Source organism: Cygnus olor, chromosome 4 (assembly GCF_009769625.2).
Source record: "Cygnus olor isolate bCygOlo1 chromosome 4, bCygOlo1.pri.v2, whole genome shotgun sequence".
In the NCBI taxonomy this organism is placed as follows: Eukaryota; Metazoa; Chordata; class Aves; order Anseriformes; family Anatidae; genus Cygnus; species Cygnus olor.
Window position 1 is genome coordinate 52447319 of NC_049172.1, and position 17669 is coordinate 52464987.

At 39.5% G+C, this 17669-nt stretch overlaps 1 protein-coding gene across 5 annotated transcripts in view; it reads left to right on the forward strand.

The window, feature by feature from the left end:
* The first annotated feature begins 5767 nt into the window (after positions 1-5767).
* The window catches only part of ATP8A1 (ATPase phospholipid transporting 8A1), a 102190-nt gene continuing 90288 nt past the window's right edge, over positions 5768-17669 (forward strand). Inside the window, exons 1-3 of one of the 5 annotated variants that reach the window (XM_040555387.1) lie at positions 5768-6201; positions 15265-15379; positions 17260-17359. In XM_040555387.1, the coding sequence (XP_040411321.1) occupies positions 6153-6201; positions 15265-15379; positions 17260-17359 (264 nt within the window). In that variant the 5' untranslated portion in view covers positions 5768-6152. Of the gene's footprint in view, positions 6202-13566; positions 13677-15264; positions 15380-17259; positions 17360-17669 lie in introns of those variants that run through there. The other 4 variants (XM_040555384.1, XM_040555385.1, XM_040555383.1 and 1 more) reach the window with 4 other exon arrangements.

Below are 17669 nucleotides of genomic sequence, written 5' to 3' on the forward strand. Positions count from 1 at the left end.
GCTCTTCCTGATCCATTTTATTTATGTGCCAACAGTGCTTTTGCTCCTGTGCTTTTTTCCTTCTGTGACAAATCTGCTTGCCAGAATACCACACTGAAACTACCAGCACAGCTCTTTCACTTTCTGTCTGCTGAGCAATGGGTGCTTGTGTGTTTGTCGCAGCTTCACAAACATCAAAGGACGCCTGCAGAACCTTACGGCAGCAGTGAACCCAGTGTGAATGCCAAGTAGCCTGGCAAGAGATTGGATCTTTGCCTTGTTTTCTAGCAGAGAATTTATTTCAGGCATTATGTTCTTCTTCCTCATAGTTTCCACAGCTGTGAATAACTGTCAACAGAGACACAGGCAGACCTGAACTTTCATGTCTCCTTTAGCTGTCTGCTTTTGTATTACTTTGTTCTTCTTGTGTATCTTGCACACAAGGTCCTGTGGGTACAGCAGTTACGTACTGGCAATCCTGTAAGAAATGGTGTCCAAGATGACAGTCATCTTGACCCACTCTTGCATAGTGCTGAACACCTCCTGTGAAAGGCTGATCACTGTTGTTAGCACTAACACTATTAGTGATGTCAGGATCCCACTGCAGGGGGGCTGGCATTACCCAGATAAATATCAGGAGAGAAGCTTTGCTGCAAATAGCTCAAATTGCAAAGAAATGCCATGAAAGCAGCCAGCAAATGCTTATGTAAGGTCACAAAACAATTCCCTTGGCAGGTTCACGAAGACAACAGAAGTGTGTCACGTGTTAACGCTCCTGTAGAGGTAGTAGTACAAATAAACATGCAATCCTTAAATGCATATCTTTCTAAATCATAAAGTTACCCTAAAATCAGTTTAAAAGGTAAAAGAAAGCTTCTACATTTGAGAATTTGGAAGCCAGGGTGACAACTATAGAAGCGTATAACACAATCAAAAGGAGACAATAGTCAGTAACGGCAGTGGTCTCCAAGGTTTTCTTCTCACATAGCCTCTCTCTCTGCCTATATTTATTCCATTATTATTATGTCCAAATCAAAGTATGGGAAGCCTATTTTGGGAAAGGATAAGAAATAACTTCCCCTCCCTTCAAACTAAAAAAAAAAAAAAAGAAAAAAGAAAAAAAAAAAACACCAAAGATATGATGCCTACCAGCTTCTCAGAAAAGGATAATGGGGTAGATTTTAAGAAGTACTGATACATTCACTTTCATTTACCAGAATGAATGTTCCTAACAACACACTTGATATTATTGGCACTGATTTCCAAGGCCAAGCTATGAAACGGTGAAAAGTTGACCATACATGCATTGCACCATTGTGGACATCTATAGTTTGGATGCTTCCACCTCGCACAGTTCCTTCTTGCAGATGTGATCATTTCTTTTTGGGAACTAACATGTCTGATGTTGACCATTCGATGCTACCACAAGGGGATATAGGAGGCATACCAGGGAATTTGTCCTTGCAGATTTCTACTGGAAGCAAATGTGAATCTGGGTCTATGCTCTGGGATTATGTATCCCTAAGTCTTTTCCCTCCAGTGCTATGACTGCGAATCTAACAATGTATAAAGGAGATTTAGCCAAAGGAAATTGATGCTGTCTTTGTGTCTGGTTTGTTTCTCTTTGGTTATATTTCGCTTTCTGGTGCTTTGTTTACACACTCAGAACAGCCGACTGATACAGCAACTGAGGTGGTAACCCACAGAAATGCCTTCACAGGCTTCTACAAATCACCCCAGAGGCTGAATTATCTGATGTGTTCTGTGGCATGTTCTGTGCGTTTAAATATCCACTTCAGGATTCTGAGGTTTCTTTTACTAACATGTCTTGCCCCAGGAAAGCAGAAGTTTTGTCTTTCACAATGATAACAGATACATACAATATAAACTTACATTTACTTGTACAAGTCAAACACACTTTGTAATGAAAACCACAAGTCTGTTTCCACCTGTGACTTTTTAAGCTAGACTAATGGGGTACAGAACCCTTAATGACAAAACATCATATAAACAACACATCAGCAAATAGCAGCTAAATACTTCTTTATATCTTGCAGTCAGACATTGGTAAGTACATATTTATATTGAATAACTTTGCTGGCATACTGAATGTATGTTAGTCCATTTTGGATAAGCTGATACAGCAGTCCATGAGCTGGAGATCTCTAAAACATTTGCTCTCACTCAGCTGGGAGTAAAAATCTTGCTGTAGTAATTATGCCTTTCTTTATGTAGGAGTTCATAGAAACATAACACATTCTGTCTTTTAGAATTTATATCTCTAAATTTGATGTTACATTCAGGCAGAGAAAAGATTTGTTAGCTGGTCTGAGCTAAAATGGTTCCTTCCCTGTACCTTTTTAAATTTCTGATTTACCTATTCCTAAAATTCCATTAAAAACTTCCCAGACCATGACAGTATTTTATATATTAAACTAAAAATATATCAGTTAAAATATTATGAGAGTTTGAGATCAATTGCACAGCCTCCAGTTGCTGTAATATCTTTTAAGCAGAAAAAGACTCATGATGGAAATCAGCAATGGAAAGTAATTTCTTTCTAGACAATGCTGGAAAAGAAGCAGCAGTTACCGTATTAACATTCACTTCCACTACTGTATGAAAACTGGCCACCTGTTTTTTGACAGTATATCACGAAGGAAAATTGCACTACTTCATATACACTAATAGCATTACACAAAAAAATTTTGGATTACATTTTTTATATGTGTCAAGTTTGTGACAACTTCAAACCTACAGACATCATTTTCCCTTACTAGAAATATATTCATCAAGCCTACAGCCCTCATTTTCCATGTTTATACATTTATACATGCATTAATTTTAAAGGGAATAGTTCTTATGCTGGGACACTGCTACTAAGTAGGGTTGGTTTATCTTAAATAATGGAAACATATATCTTTAAAGTCCTAATAAAAAGAACATTTATACCGTTTGCAAGAACAGATTTCAGTTGGGTTAGTAGTCTTTACCTTTAAAGGCCATCAAACATGAATTAGTCAGATAAGTCTGGCTCATCATAGCTAAGTTTAATCTATTAACTATAAAGTACTATATATTTTCACCCTATGAATAGACTTGTAATCTGTCACAAATTTCTTTTACTAGATCAACACTTCAGCTGTCATTGCAAGGCTTTTTCTCCATCTGAAACAACTTGTTCTTCATGGGTATGCTTTTCTGCTGTATTTTAAAAATGAAGTTCTGCCTTCTCTTGTGCCAAAAGGTAGTCTTACATTAAAGTAATAATAAATTGTTAGCGATTCCACCAGAACTTCAATGTGTTTCAAAATGCACATTGAAATCAAAATGGAACTCAACATAGAGTGTCATCTAATCTTTAAAGTATGGTATAAGCATACTGTTTAATTTACACCCTAGCTGGAAAGCTGACTGGCTTGCTTCCTTTTTCATCCCGGTCGTGCACATTACAAGCAAGTGATGATCCAGAAAGAAATAGTGGATTCCTTAAATATAGAGCATACTCTCAGCTTAAAAAGCTGCAGAAGCCTTTTCTGACCTGTTTCTATCAAAACAAGAATGGTGGCGTGGGGGGATGGAAACTGCTTTAGTGACACAGAATACATTTACCCTAGATGAGGTGAATGGATGGAGCTCATATCCTCATTTTCCAAAGGAAAGAAAGAAAGAAAAGAGTAATCTTGCAAGTAATGGTGACTGTTACAAAATAAAGGAGTTATGAATTTCCTACATTTTGGAGACATTTGGATGAAGTGACCGTTGCATAACTAAATGGTTAAACAAGTTTAGCTTACCGTTGAGACTTTGTAGAATAAAAGCTGGAAAAATGGAAAATTTCTTGAAGTGATAGAAAAATTTAATAGAACTTTATTCCTCATCTTTTTTCCAAATATTATTCTTATTATAAATTCAAAAAAGACTTATATATATATATTTATTTATAGGACATTGATCATTCACAAGCCAGAGTAAAAAAAAAAAAAAAAAAAAAAACATATATTAAGAATAAAGCTACCAATTTTGTTGCTGGGCTGCTTTTTTTGCAATGTGGATAGAGACTTTGTATTCACAAATGCGAACAAGCACTTGGCAGCATTGTTTTAATATCTTATGCAATCAAGTGGGTAGATTTCCAGTTGTCCAGAGGTATCAGTAAAAGCTTTCCTTGCCAGGGGTCTTACAGAAGGAAAAAAAAAAAAAAAAAGTTTAGACATAAAATTGGATTTAAAAGTGGATTTAACTGACAATCTGACAATCTTATTTATCACCAGCACTACAGTAATTTTGAGGAAAAATCACACGTTCACTGGCATGTATATGAATTTATAGTTAGTTTCCGTCTGCTTGCAGCCTTTTAACAATGACGTATGTTATGAACTGCAAAACAAACATACAAAAAACCAACACACAATGTCCATTGTCAGGCCCTATTTATGCTGGGGGCGTTATATATATGTTGAGACTCCTAGATGACCAATTCAGTCAGGTTCCTATGGAATTTCAACAGAAAACTAAATGCTGTTTCTTCTTACAGAAAGAAACTTGCTTGGCCAAGCCTCTATCCATGGCTGTAAATACGACCTATAGGAAGTATTTCTTCAAACTGGATGAGCATGTTCTCTTCATGTATTTTGTTTTTCCAGTAATAAAGCACAAATAGAAATATTTCTACAGTCTTTGTTCTTTGTTCAGCAAAACACACACACATAGATTCCTGCAGAGGGTGATGCAGAAGAGCATTATCTTGTAAAGAGGAGCCTCCAGCAGGTTTGCTGGCCTTTTGAAAAAGAGCTGCATTTATTTCCCAGTGCAGTTTTCTGTGAAGCAAAATATTCCCCTTCCCTTGTATCTGAGCTAGGCGTTTAATAAAAACAATTTCTTGGTTCACTTTTCTCCTTGAAGCGCTACCTGCTTAATCGATTTACAGAGATATTTACCAACTTTATCAAACAAAAGACTTTGTTGTTGTTAAGAAAGACTACATGTATCTTTTCATAGCATATGTGTACGCTCTGTGAAAATGCAGAAATCCCACCTCTGCAATCTGGCTGTATTACCTACTTTTCGGAGGACATAGTGTTGACCTTTAGGGGTTGCGTCAGGCTCAAAACCCCTCAAGACCCCTAGGCCAACGGTAGCGTTATTCTATTTCATAACTTCCATCTTCCTCTATGCAGGACTGTTCTTTTTGGCAGACTGCAATGGATGCAAACCACAAACACGCCAAGAAGACCTGCAGCTCCAAATACTACCCCCTTTCCTGTTTTCTTCTCCATCTTCCCACAGCGAGGGTGGCTGTTTTTACCAAGACGCAGGCACAACACGCCAGGGCCACGTTCCTCGGCCTGTTGCAGCTGCACAAAACAAACGTCACGTCAACAGCCTCAAAGTAAAACCACCACTGCTGCCTCAGCCCGAGGCACCTGCAGCTGGGATCTCCTTTCCACCAGCCCCCACGGCAGGGCAGCTCGGAGTCACAGCGGCTCAGGGCTGGCAGACTGCGACACTGGGAATTACGGGGCTGAAAATAAAAAGCTGGGCGACAGTTTGGAAGTCTCCCGTGGAGCAGGGCAGCACCAGCCCTCCCTCCGCAGCCTGACCAGAGCTCTGCAGCCCGCCCTGCGCCCACTGCTACCCGCTGAGCCCCCCGGCGGCACTGTGACAGGGACGGGGCCGGAGGCGGTGACAGGGACGGGGGCGGCCATCCCCCGCCCGCCCAGTTCTCCTAGCGCCGGGCACCGGCCCAAAGCTTGGCACGTTCCATTCCCCTCCCGTCACGGGGAGGGGACGATTTCAGAAACCCTCCTCTCGCTGCAGAAGCGGGTCCCTCACGCCGCTCGTTCGCCCGCTGCTCGCTGAGGCTGAGCCGGCGGGTGGGGGGCGTGAGATGGCGGCGGGCAGACGGCGCAGCGAGGAGGCGGTGTGAAGGAAGGGGGGGCAACGGGGCGGAGTTGGTAGGCTCCGGAGGGGCCGAGCGAGGAGCGCTGGCGCCGCGGCGGTCGGTTGGGAGCGGCGGCGCCTGAGGCGTGAGGATCCCGCCGCCGCTCTGAGGGGAGCCCCCGCCGCCGCCCCCGGCCCGGCTCCCGCCGCGATCGCAGAGCAGCAGGTGCAGGGCGGCCGCCTCACCACCACCGCCACCATCACCACACGGGCGCCACCGCCCCGCGGCCATGCCGGCGGTGCAGAAAACGGTGTCGGAGATCCGCTCCCGCGCCGAGGGTAAGCGCCGCCCGGCAGCCGCCTCTCGGCCGGGCCGACACCGCGGCGCCGCGGGGAGCCGAGCTGAGGGGGGGCGTCTGGGGGGGGGAGGGGGGTGTTTGTGAGGGGGGGGCTCCCGCCGGGCCTCTGCGGTGGCGGCCGGGTGCTGCCGCTTTTTTCCGTCTTGTCGGCTTGTCATTGTCCTCCGCCGGCGATCCTAGCACGGGGAGACCCTACCTGAAGGGATCGGGCTGTGCCGGTGTCTGTAATGCCCCGCTGAGGGTCGGGGTTTAAGCCTTCAGACAGCAGCGGCGTGTCCATAATTGCCTTACAGAGAGAATTGCTGCAGTGAATTATTACAATATAGCGATTATTGCATGCAGAAATAAAGCGTGAAATCACAAATACGAACGCAGCAGCGCATTGGGATAGCTTATGTTCTGCTGCTGTACATAATGACAGTCGTGTCACCGTAATGACATGCACTTGGTGAGGTGGGCATGCAGGTTTTATCCCTTTGACTATGTTAAAGGTTTTGCACTTAAATCAGGCCATTACGCTGCGTAGAATATCCTTTGTCTTTGTTTGGTCATGTAGGGAAGTAAAAACTTTCTCCCTGTATCTTTCTTCCTTCTTCCAAACAGATTACTTTTATATATATATATATATATATTCGATTTTTTTTCCCCATGCTAGCAAGAGTGTGAAGAAAAAAAAATGGAAATAAGATGTTATCTTGACCTTCTTTACTGTTTATACCATCTTATGTGCCTTTCTCCCCCAAAAGTAGGTTTGGAAGATATCTGGCGCTACCTTTTACTTCCTAGGCAAGGTTAGCTGGCCAAGAAAGTGGAGGAATACATCTTTCTGAAAAGCAATAAAAAAGATGCATACTTCCAGGGATGCTTTTGAAATGTGCTTACGGCCAGAGTAGCTGTGATGCAGTACCCACAGTCATTAGCAGAGGCGTATAATGGCACTGGCTAGAGGTCCAAATGCTCACTGCTTAATTTCAGTTCTTTTCCAGTCGTTCTTTTCAAGTCAGTTGGTTTTCACTGAAAGCTTAGCATCAATTTTCCCAATTTATTTGTGCTTTTTTAAAACCATATAACTTACAGGAATCTTGAGGATTAGTAAATGAACAAATGTGATGTTCCCTAAAAGTGAATGTCTTTCTAAGAAGTGCAGATGTAGTGAAAAGAGAAAAAAAAATCTAGTTTATGTGAACAGTGTTCAAGGTTGGATGACTGTAGAACAGCTGAATACAGGGATTAATAGGTTTCTCCAAAACACCTTTGCTAGGACTGAAAATAGGTATGAAATTTCTTTTAAGAAATACAACTTTTGGGAAATGATGTGATAGCTTTCATCATAACAATAGAGTTGCTACATTGTATCATGCTGTACTATCCATACCATTACTCAAAGAGAAGTCATTTTAAAAGTGTTACTGTGTCTCCAATCATAGGTTAATGTGAACCTTCCTAGTTAGTTTCATTTCCATTCAGTTCATTCACAGTGGAATCAATGTCAATGAGTCTTTTACTTTTTTTTTTTCCTTTTTGGGATAAATAGCTTCCAAATTTATTTTACGTGGACTGTGTGGCTTGTGGTTCTAAACAGTGCTTCATAAGTAAATATTACAATTTTCTAAGAGGCTTGAGAGTTCTGCAATGTGAGTGATATCCATAGCACTTGAAAGTGACATAAAGTATCTGTAAAACCATGTCTCTGGCCATGATAGGAGTCTCTTAGATAAGCACTGTGCAAAGTGATGATAACGCAGCCTTCTGGGACCTCCACCGAAGTCTTATCTATGGTGTAGAGTAGGAAGCTCTTTGTTAATGGCAAGGTCACTGTACGTTCTTTGGAAGCCACTGTTAATACTGAGATCACAAAGAGCAGTTTTCATAAGTGTTGTAATAGCCTGGGCCATTCCTTAGAGTAGCATGAGACAGGAGGGGATCTGATAGAAAACCTAATATTACCTTCTTTGTTCTCGAATTTCTGTGTTGTATGGGGTTAAAACCTCATTTTTCTCTCCTGGCACTGCAGCAGCTAATTTCTGCCTCAGAGACCTTTTCCATGGATCATGAGTTACCTTATCAGTCTGGACTGCCTTGACATCATCTCAGAACTAAGCTCTCTCTGACATAAAGAGATAGTAATACTGTTATTAGAGAAAATCGGCTGACGTGCTCAGATAGAATAAACCAAGACCTGTCAGAACGATGCAAACATGTATCATTCCCAAGAATTGGTTGACAGTCACAGAGGATGTAATACTACAGTCTGTAAATTATTACAAAATAAAAATTGTAGGTGAGTTAACATCTGTAAGACAACACGTTACCTGCATCGAGGAAGGAATTTGGTTAAAAAGCAGCTACTGTTTTGGCAGTGTTCTCCCAAACCTCTGCAGGATCTTGTGCTCTTCGGGGCTGATAAAAGATAACCAGGCGTGCCTATAATCATTTTTAATAGATTTTTGCCTATTATCCCTGTTGTAAAGAACACTTGCAGTTCACCTTAGGAAACACCTGCAGTTCTACACAACTGGTGTTTTTACCAAAGAAGTCTTGCTCAAGGCATGGAAGCCCTCCTAAACTGATTTAGGAAATCTCTACAATGTGTTTCCATCACTGGTAACCTTAATTCAGAATCTGTCCTGGGCTTCAAATGTTTGGTGCTATAGAAATAGCATTCACGTCATGTATTCTGCAGTTGTAAAACCCATGGGGAAATCTTTGAGTAGTGTAGCCGACATACAGAGTTAGTTAATACAGTAATTAACTATGCTTGTTTTAACTATTTATAGCTACTAGATAGTAGCTATATATAGATTATATATATAATAGATTCTAATATATGCATCTATTAAATAATAGGAAATGTAATTATTCAAAGCTATTTTTTTTTTCTTTTGATGTATTCTGGGAGAGTGGAATTGGGGTTGACAGTTCTTATTAGGGTTCTCTAATCGTCTGAAAGTAGAAGCATTAATGCTTTCCTTCAAGTATTGCTGGAGTTCAGAGAACTATATTAGGTTGTAGAGAAATCTGAGTTGCCGTTGTGCTGTCTGCCAACAACATTAATAACAAATTCTTCATACTGGTGGAGGCAAATGCCTGTATGAAAGCTAGGTGAAGCTGAACTTGTGCAAGATGTGACAACTTTCATAAGAGGGTGATTATTCTGAAATTCTATAGTAATCATCAGATTATTTTCAGAAGACTTTCAGTTTTTGTAGTTCCTAATATATTCTTAAGCATTTCTACTACTGGACTGTTGGAATGTATAGCATTTTACTAGATGTAGTGCTCATTGTTGTCACTTGAGCCTGTTCTTTTTCCTAACAAGTTTGTTTTGCAGACCATGTTGAGATTCCCAGTGCTTCACAACTGGAAAAATTGTGTCTAGTGATAGTGCAGGCTTGGCAGCCTCAGCGGTGCCGGCAGGTTAGAGCAGCTGATTGCAATCCCCCTCCTGTACTTTGACTCCTCAGAGGTACAGAGGACAGCTTCTCAGTGCCAGTTGTGTTATCAAAGTTTTATTGGGGCATTAGGACTAATAGCTCTGAAGGCACACTCTTTCTCATAGTGATACCATCTTTGAACTGTGCTGTATTCTTCAGGAACGTGAGCTAGCAGACTTGCTAGACAAAGAGTTTCTTGGCTACAGAACCAGCTTTCAAAGCTTTTGAATGCCGTACTTTGAGAATAAAATAAAAGTTTTTAATGATTAAGAGAAGTGTATTAAAATCCTTTTGGTGATTTGAGTGAGGGTGTTTTTTTTTTTCCTCCCCTTTCTTTCCATGGTACAGTCTATCTCCATTTACAGTCATCTATTTCTTCATGTATATAAAGGAAAATTTGGAAATATGAAAATTTTTTGTACAGTGTTTACAGTTTAGAACTTATTATTGTTGTTTTATCTATTGATTTAGTAAAGTCATTATCAAAACTGGTTTAGAAAGAGTCCCTGCAAATACTGTGTGAGGGAACATAGTTGCCTCTTCTGGATTTTTCTTCTTGGAAGCAAAACATTGTCTTTAATGGGTTCTCTTATTGGAGAAAGTTCAAGTCGGTTGCTTGGCTTTTTTTTGTTGTTGTTTCATTGGTTATTTTTGTTTTGTCCCTATAAGGGCATAAATAATATATATATATATATATATATATATATATATATACTATCAGACATGATTCTGAATATTAAGTGGAAATTATCTTTCAAACTTGCCAGTTCTGCGTAATAAATTGTCAGAGTAGTGTGACTTGTTCCAATTCTTCCATATTTTCCAATTATTCTTTTTAAAGTGCTGACTTGCAACTTTTTTCAGGCCAGATGCTTTTCTGGCAGTGGGACAGGTAAGAATGTATGCCATAGAATCTGTATGATAATTCAGCTCTGGTTAAATACCGGCAGTACTACAGGCTGCAAAAGAGGAAGAGGGGTCTCGCAACGTATTTATTCTTTCCAAATGACAGGTCTTGCTTAGAGCAGCACCATGGTTCCTAACTGAAGTGTGATAATTGCAGTTTTACTCCTGCTGGCTAGAAGCCTTCAAAATGATTGCTGAGTGGTACTTTAGGATTTGTTGTTACCTTAGATAAGAGCCAATATGGAGTGATGCTACTTTTAATGTTAAGCCCTGGAACAATGCTTTTCTGTTCACTTGGTGTGATGAACAGACAAGAAACGAGTCAGGTGGGCTCCAGTTAAACATCTGTAGCACAGCAATAATTATGTCCTTTTTCAAAAGGAGGTTAAAGCGATTGCTTCATCGTATGTTCTTACTCATAAACTTCACAGTATTTTTTGCATAATCAGATATATGTAACAGCTGATGCTTTGCTATTGACTCTGCATGCGTTGTGGTTTTTATCTTTCCTGTCTGGATTCTGTGCTTCAGGATTTTCTATTTTTTTAACTGTCAACTTTCTGAATATTTGGGTCAGTGTTCTTGGAACTTTCTAATGGATTACAGAATGGTAGACAACTTATTTATTTTTTTTCTTACTGTGTGTTAAATGCATCTGTTTACACCCCTTTCACTAAAAATGTAGCTACTTTCACCAAGAGGTGATCTGGTGAAATTTTCCTTCCATTCTCAAGCATGGATGTCCTTTCACTTGTTCTCGTGATTACTTGTATGCAACATTTTTGAGAAAGGCATCTGTTTATTTCATTAGTAGGCCGAGTTCATACAGATTGGTTTGATGCCAGTGGATTCTCGCTCTCCTTGAGGAAGAAATACACCGCTTAGTAGCTTCCTTTTTGCAAAGTGGTCAGCTTTCGTGTAACCTGCTGCACTGAAGAGCACTCAGCAGTTGAGCTCTAGCCTGTAGATTTGTTTTTTAAAATTTCATGGAAATGTAGCTCTTAAAAGTCTGGGTGTGATATAATGCAGTTAGACTCGAGTTTGTGACTGTACTTTGATACATGTCCTACTTCGTATTTGAAAGTGAGTAATTTAAATAATGCATGTCTCAGACGTGATTTCCCATAAGGTGCCAGATTGAACGAAGCATTGTAATCGTGGAACAAATCTGTGGACTTGGTTCCTGTCACCTTGACTGTAGATTGGTAGGCATTTCAATTTAATGTATGTACTACCATGGTGTGTAATATCCTTCCTTTTTAATTTTAATGCCTGACGTTATTTTGGGCCATTTGTGTACTAACAACTTGTTGTCATATTCTTTATTCACCTACTGTAAATAAAACATCCTGAAGATTTCCTTGCAGGTCATATTTGAATAAATTACTGTAATTAAGGAAAGCTTTTGGTGACTTAATCTGTTTATACTAGATGAATGTGGGTGAGACAGCAGAAATTGGAAATGCTTTGTGCTGGTTTTCTGAAGATGCAGAATACAAACAAACCCTGGGAATGCAATAGATTTTTAATTGTAATTCTAGTGGAGGCATCATGTAGAGAAACTTCCATTCACACTCAAGGTGGTAGCTATTAAATACTTGGCCTTACGTCTCGTGAAACTAGTGGGAAACTTCACCTACATAACATAATGTTTAGGCTTCAGGAAAAAAAAAAAGAGTTCTAGGCTAGGTCTGCCTACCATGCAGGCTAGGGTGATAGGATGTCCCTAAAGATGTTTGGCATGCAGAGAGCCCAGAAACAGTGCCTGAGGCTTTGTTTGCTGTACAGCTGTGCAGCAAAGAATTTTCTTTGACCTCAGGCACTTCTGAAAATGAGCAGCTTCACAGCAAGAAGAGCGTGTCCGATTTCTGACCAGGCGTAAGGCATCTGTTACTAACCGGGATAAACGCACAGCAGAGTAACTGAAACCTGGGCGTGCTGACTCTTGACAGAAGATTTTCGATAGGTAGTGGAAGCAAGACATAGTGATACTATTCCCAAGAGTGGTATATTGTAAAGAAATGGCATTGTGGGAGGGTGGGATGGGATGTAGCAGCTCTTTATCAAATGCTGAATTAAAATTTCAACACTTCTGTTTTCTCTCTACACTCTTTCTGATAATCACATCTGAAAGTAGAGTGTTTCAAAAAGAGTTCTGTGTCTCTTCTGCTTGGAAGACATTTCAGTCACTTAAATTAAGCATGTTTGCCATCCTAGTCAACATAATAATTTCAGTCATATGAATTCTTAGAGTTTTTATATGTGTATACACATACAGACACAAACGAGGAAGAAAAATTGTAACTTCTTGATACTGAGTTTTGTGTGGGAGTGTAGTCCGTACTCCAGTGGATGTATTTCAAAGTTTAGGCAAAGAAGTGAGAGAGATGTGTGACCTTTAAAGCTTTGAAGGTAGTCTAACACACCTTTTGCTGAAGCTGTGGGCTACAAAGGGCTGCATGTGAGGCTCAGAACTTATTCCAAAGCTTCCTTTTTAAGTAAGGACTGAAGAACGTGAATTCAAGGTAGTGGAAAGGAAGGCAGTAAATGTTTATGAAGCTTCTAAGCACCTTGTTGCTGACCTGTTGTTTTAAGAAGAACAAATAAACACCTAAATACTAACATATGAAAATAAATGTCTATAGTTCCTTTGTCTTTTCAACAAACAGGTAATATATAATGTTTAATGCCTGTTAACATTTGCTTTAACTCTGTCACTGTTTGTACTCAAGGTTTATACTTCCAGAAGCTTTAAAACTAATGCTGCAAAATCGTAGTAGTATATTGTAAGAATGTGTAAACTCTTCCCTTATTTCCTGAAGTTACTCGGGCTAGGTTGGTACTGAGAGAATAGTTTCCAACTCTTCCATCAAAGCTCTCCCAGAAGCTATTTTATGCGTTCGTTCCTTCATCAAGCAACTGGAAGGTGTTGTGTACCTGGGATGAAGGTGCACTCACCATGTGACGGATTCAGACTTGGTGTGACTGGCTGTGCCACTGTGATGACTGACAACCTCACATTCGCAGAGATGTGCCTGTGTCCAGTGGTGTTACACCTGTGTGTGCTCCTGGAGTCGCGTGCTGGAGGTCACGCATAGGAGGTGCCTTTCTAAGGGTGGGTAATGACAGGAATAGGAAATGTCTGGCTCAGCCTGCCAAGTGCTTTTGTGTAGTTCCTTAAGTCAAAAAGTAGTGTGTGGGCACCTGTTTGGGGGGGGGCAAGTCTGTTAGGCTGGCTGCTCGTCCTCTGAAGCGTATTCTTGAGACGGGACTGGAAACGTGTCAGATGTGTGCCATTCCTTTGGGGAACCGGAAGGAAGGAAATAAATTCCCGTGGGCAAATGTAGTAGTGAGGATTTCCTGTGTAGTAATATCAGGAACCGTAGGTTCATGTTACTGGTGGGAAAGTCTGCAGCAAGAAGGACTTACCTAGGTGGGGGAGGATCAGGTCAGGGATCACAAATGGGAAATACAGAAGGTTGTGGGCTCTACTGGGCTGTATCCATGAGTGCCGATCTCACTGTCAGGCCACTCTGAGTTGTCTTTGAAAGCTCGTGGTGGTCTGGGGAGGTTGCTGAGGACTGGAAGAGTACAGTTGATCAAACTGTAGGGTAGGTTGCATTGGTTTTCTGCGTTTTAGCTTTAGTTGTGACAAAGAAGTTTCTAAGAGTATTTCTCAGAACAGGTGATTTATGCAAATAAATAGAATTAGTGAGTCATTTTGGTTTGATAGCTATACTAGACACATACTTTTTGTATTCAATTTCATTGTTCAGACATCCTCTTAGGGAACCGTTTTTCTAACATTGAGATTAATGGTTAAACTTTTGCAAGGTTTTTGTAGGAAATTTACCTCTATTCTTATGCAAACTCTTAATTGTTACACCACTATAGTTGTGTAACAATTTAGTTTAAAAGAAGCATGAAGAGGAAAGTGTGTTATGTGTATATAGGGCAGACAAAGCAAGAAAATAGATCAAGTATGGAATGAGTTGTGTAAAACCTATAGTGAATGTCCCTTTATATATTTGATTTTCCTTTAATTTCCTTTAAATTCAGCAACAAACAATGCAGAAAAAAATTACATGCAAAACTAGAAACTAATATGCTGAATGATCTGTATACAATATGAAGATTTTCTGAGTTTATATTGCATACTTGTCAGATTACCAGTGATACCAGTAACTAAAAACATTTTAGTCCTAAACTTCTTACTCTTCCCTTATGTTACTATTTGTGTATTTCTTTTAACGTCCGCCTTTTTAAATACTTGCTTGCCCCAGTACTGCAAGATCACTCAGCTGAGAGAGGGGAAAGATTTATTTTTATTGTTATTATTTTGTATGCTCCCTTCTGGATTGAAATGCATCAACAGAGCATAGTTAATTTCATATTGCCATGAAGGGGCACAAGCTATTTGAGGGTACTCATTAATTGATCAGATTTTACAGTTATTGTTCATTATCATAGCTTTACAAAGCTTCTTGACTACATACCTTTTACCTTCCTTTCTTAATCACATATTTAGTTTAAGTGGCTAAAACTTTATTTTTTTAATTAACATCGCTTTTATTGTAAGAAACAGATAGAGTTCACGTTCACAATAGATGTATTTTTGTTGTGGTGAAGTGCTTTGAGTCTTGTGTGTGTATGTGTTTCTGTCCATCTATCTATCTGTATTAAAAATCCTTCCGTGTTCACAGGCTATGAGAAGACAGATGATGTTTCAGAGAAAACTTCTCTAGCTGATCAAGAAGAACTGAGAACTATATTCATCAATCAGCCCCAGTTAACCAAATTCTGCAATAACCATGTCAGGTATTAACTCGTGTATTTGTTAATACCTTTTTTTTTTTCAGAATGTTGCATACTGCTTAGCAAAATTTAAGAAAAGATCCTGTTTATTCCACCTCTGCCATTTCCTCCAGCCACTAGTAGCAGTCGCTGACTCTGGAGGGAGGAACGAAGTGCAATGACTAGAACATCCAATCTGTTTAATATACAAACCTGATCTTCAGAATTGTTATGAACTGAGTGGGGAAAGGTCTGCATGGGACCTTTACAGCTGCACCTTTGGCATATCCCTAGGGTATGGATTTGTTGAAGATCAGTTTATCTTTGATTTTCAAACATATTTCTGGTAGCTGGATGGCAGTGTAGGTGTGCTTTGCTTGAACATGTCATTCTGTGCTTTGGAAACTCTGCCTTTTTTCGGTCAGTCTACTACAAAGATGCTGTTGCTGCTTACAAAGCTAGTTTTGAATTTCCAGTTTGGTCTTTAGGACTCCGCTGATTATTTTCTTTTTTTTTTTTTTTTTTTTTTTTAATTTTTAATCTAATTTTAGGAAACATACTGAATGCTCATAAGTAACATATATCTAGATCTGATAATGTCCTTCAGTTCTGTTGTTAAAATTCAAAGTAATTGAATGGCAAAGATATTCCTGTCTCAGGCAGGTGTGTTTTCAGAAGGTACATTTGATAAATGCAGAAATTTTGTAGACATTAAGAATAATGTGGTGGTTTTTTGTCATGGACTTGAGATACTTTATTAAGCTTTTTGTTTGTGTGACTTATCTTGATTGAGTCACTCTTGACCAAGTCACTTTTCTGCCTTTTTCTTTGTTTCTTGACAGTGTTTAGCTCTGTATATGATACATCAATTCCACCTTTAAACTGAGTATTTTATGCAAAGTAAAAGTAAATATTATTAACTTTAAAAGGAGTCGAAAATATTCCTACTAGTCTTGTCTGTCATTTTTTGGTATCATTGTTTTAATTGTTATTGTTTCAGGATGGTAGCAGTCTGCTCTTAAATGAGTGTAAGGCGGATGAAAAGATGGGTGTTCAAACATTTTGTGTTGTTGGATTAACCAAGATAGTTACACTAGGATAAGCTATATTCTGCTCTTCCAGCCTTCAAAACTACACATGATATCCAATATTTTCAGTTTTTAAAAGAGGTAAACTTTCAGTTCAGTGAGAGGTATAGGTTTTTATATTTAATGAATATTATAATTTTTATTACTTTTTCAAATATATTGCATCATTTAAATACAGTTGATCCTATTAAATTTTTTTTTAGTCTTCAAGATGCATTAGATCATGAAAATTCATATGCAGCACAGAAGCCGCACAGCTCCTCAGTTTTGATTTAGCACCCTTCTCATTATGCTGGCTTGACTGATAATTCTTGCTCAAGAATTTTGTCTGCTCTTGAGTCATGGTGCAGAATTGCTCACCAAATGTCTGCCATAGATTGCTGGGTAAGGTACTGTTCTGAGGTGTCAGAGGTGTGAGCTTAAGTCTTGTATTACCTGCTTCCTCAGTGCAACCACTTGTCTCTTTCTCTTCATTTTTTCCCTCTCCTTGTTGCCTATAACTGAGTCACAGCAGAGCTTGACTGCTGTCCACAAAGCATGCAGAGGTGACAAGGAAATTTCTTACCTCAAAAATAAAACTCACATTTTTCGTGGGTGATGGGTGCTTTCCTTGGTTAGCTAGATCATAGAAGTGTGTGGAAGTGTCTGTGGAAGTCTTCAGATTTCTTTTTTAGTCAAAAATGAATCTGTTTGCTCACACGGAAATCACAAAAGGTCCTGTTGTATTTGAAAGCTTGTATAACTGAGAGGAAAGGAATACATTTGAAATTTTTTCTTACTATTATAATAGTACTTGGTTTTCTCTTTGTCTTTTAGCACTGCAAAGTACAACATAATCACATTCCTGCCAAGGTTCCTTTATTCCCAGTTCAGAAGAGCTGCTAATGCATTTTTTCTTTTTATTGCATTACTTCAGGTAAGATCAACAATAAGATGCTAATGTTTGAAACTTACTGAGAGAGCATTAACAAAACAAAAATTACTAAAATAAAAGTACATACACTGCTATGTGTACTTCTTTCCTCCTTTGCTTTACATGTTTCAGCAAATGAAACATCTCATACAGATTTCTTTGCTGTTGCTCTAAGTGCTTGGAGCAGTTTTGTACGATGCTTCTCCACAGGAAGCTCACACTATTTTCTAGAGGGAAAAAAAGAAAAAAATCAGAAGTTCAGGGTTTCATTAGCTTTCTCCACCTGGAAACTTGTGGTTTCTAAACAAACAAC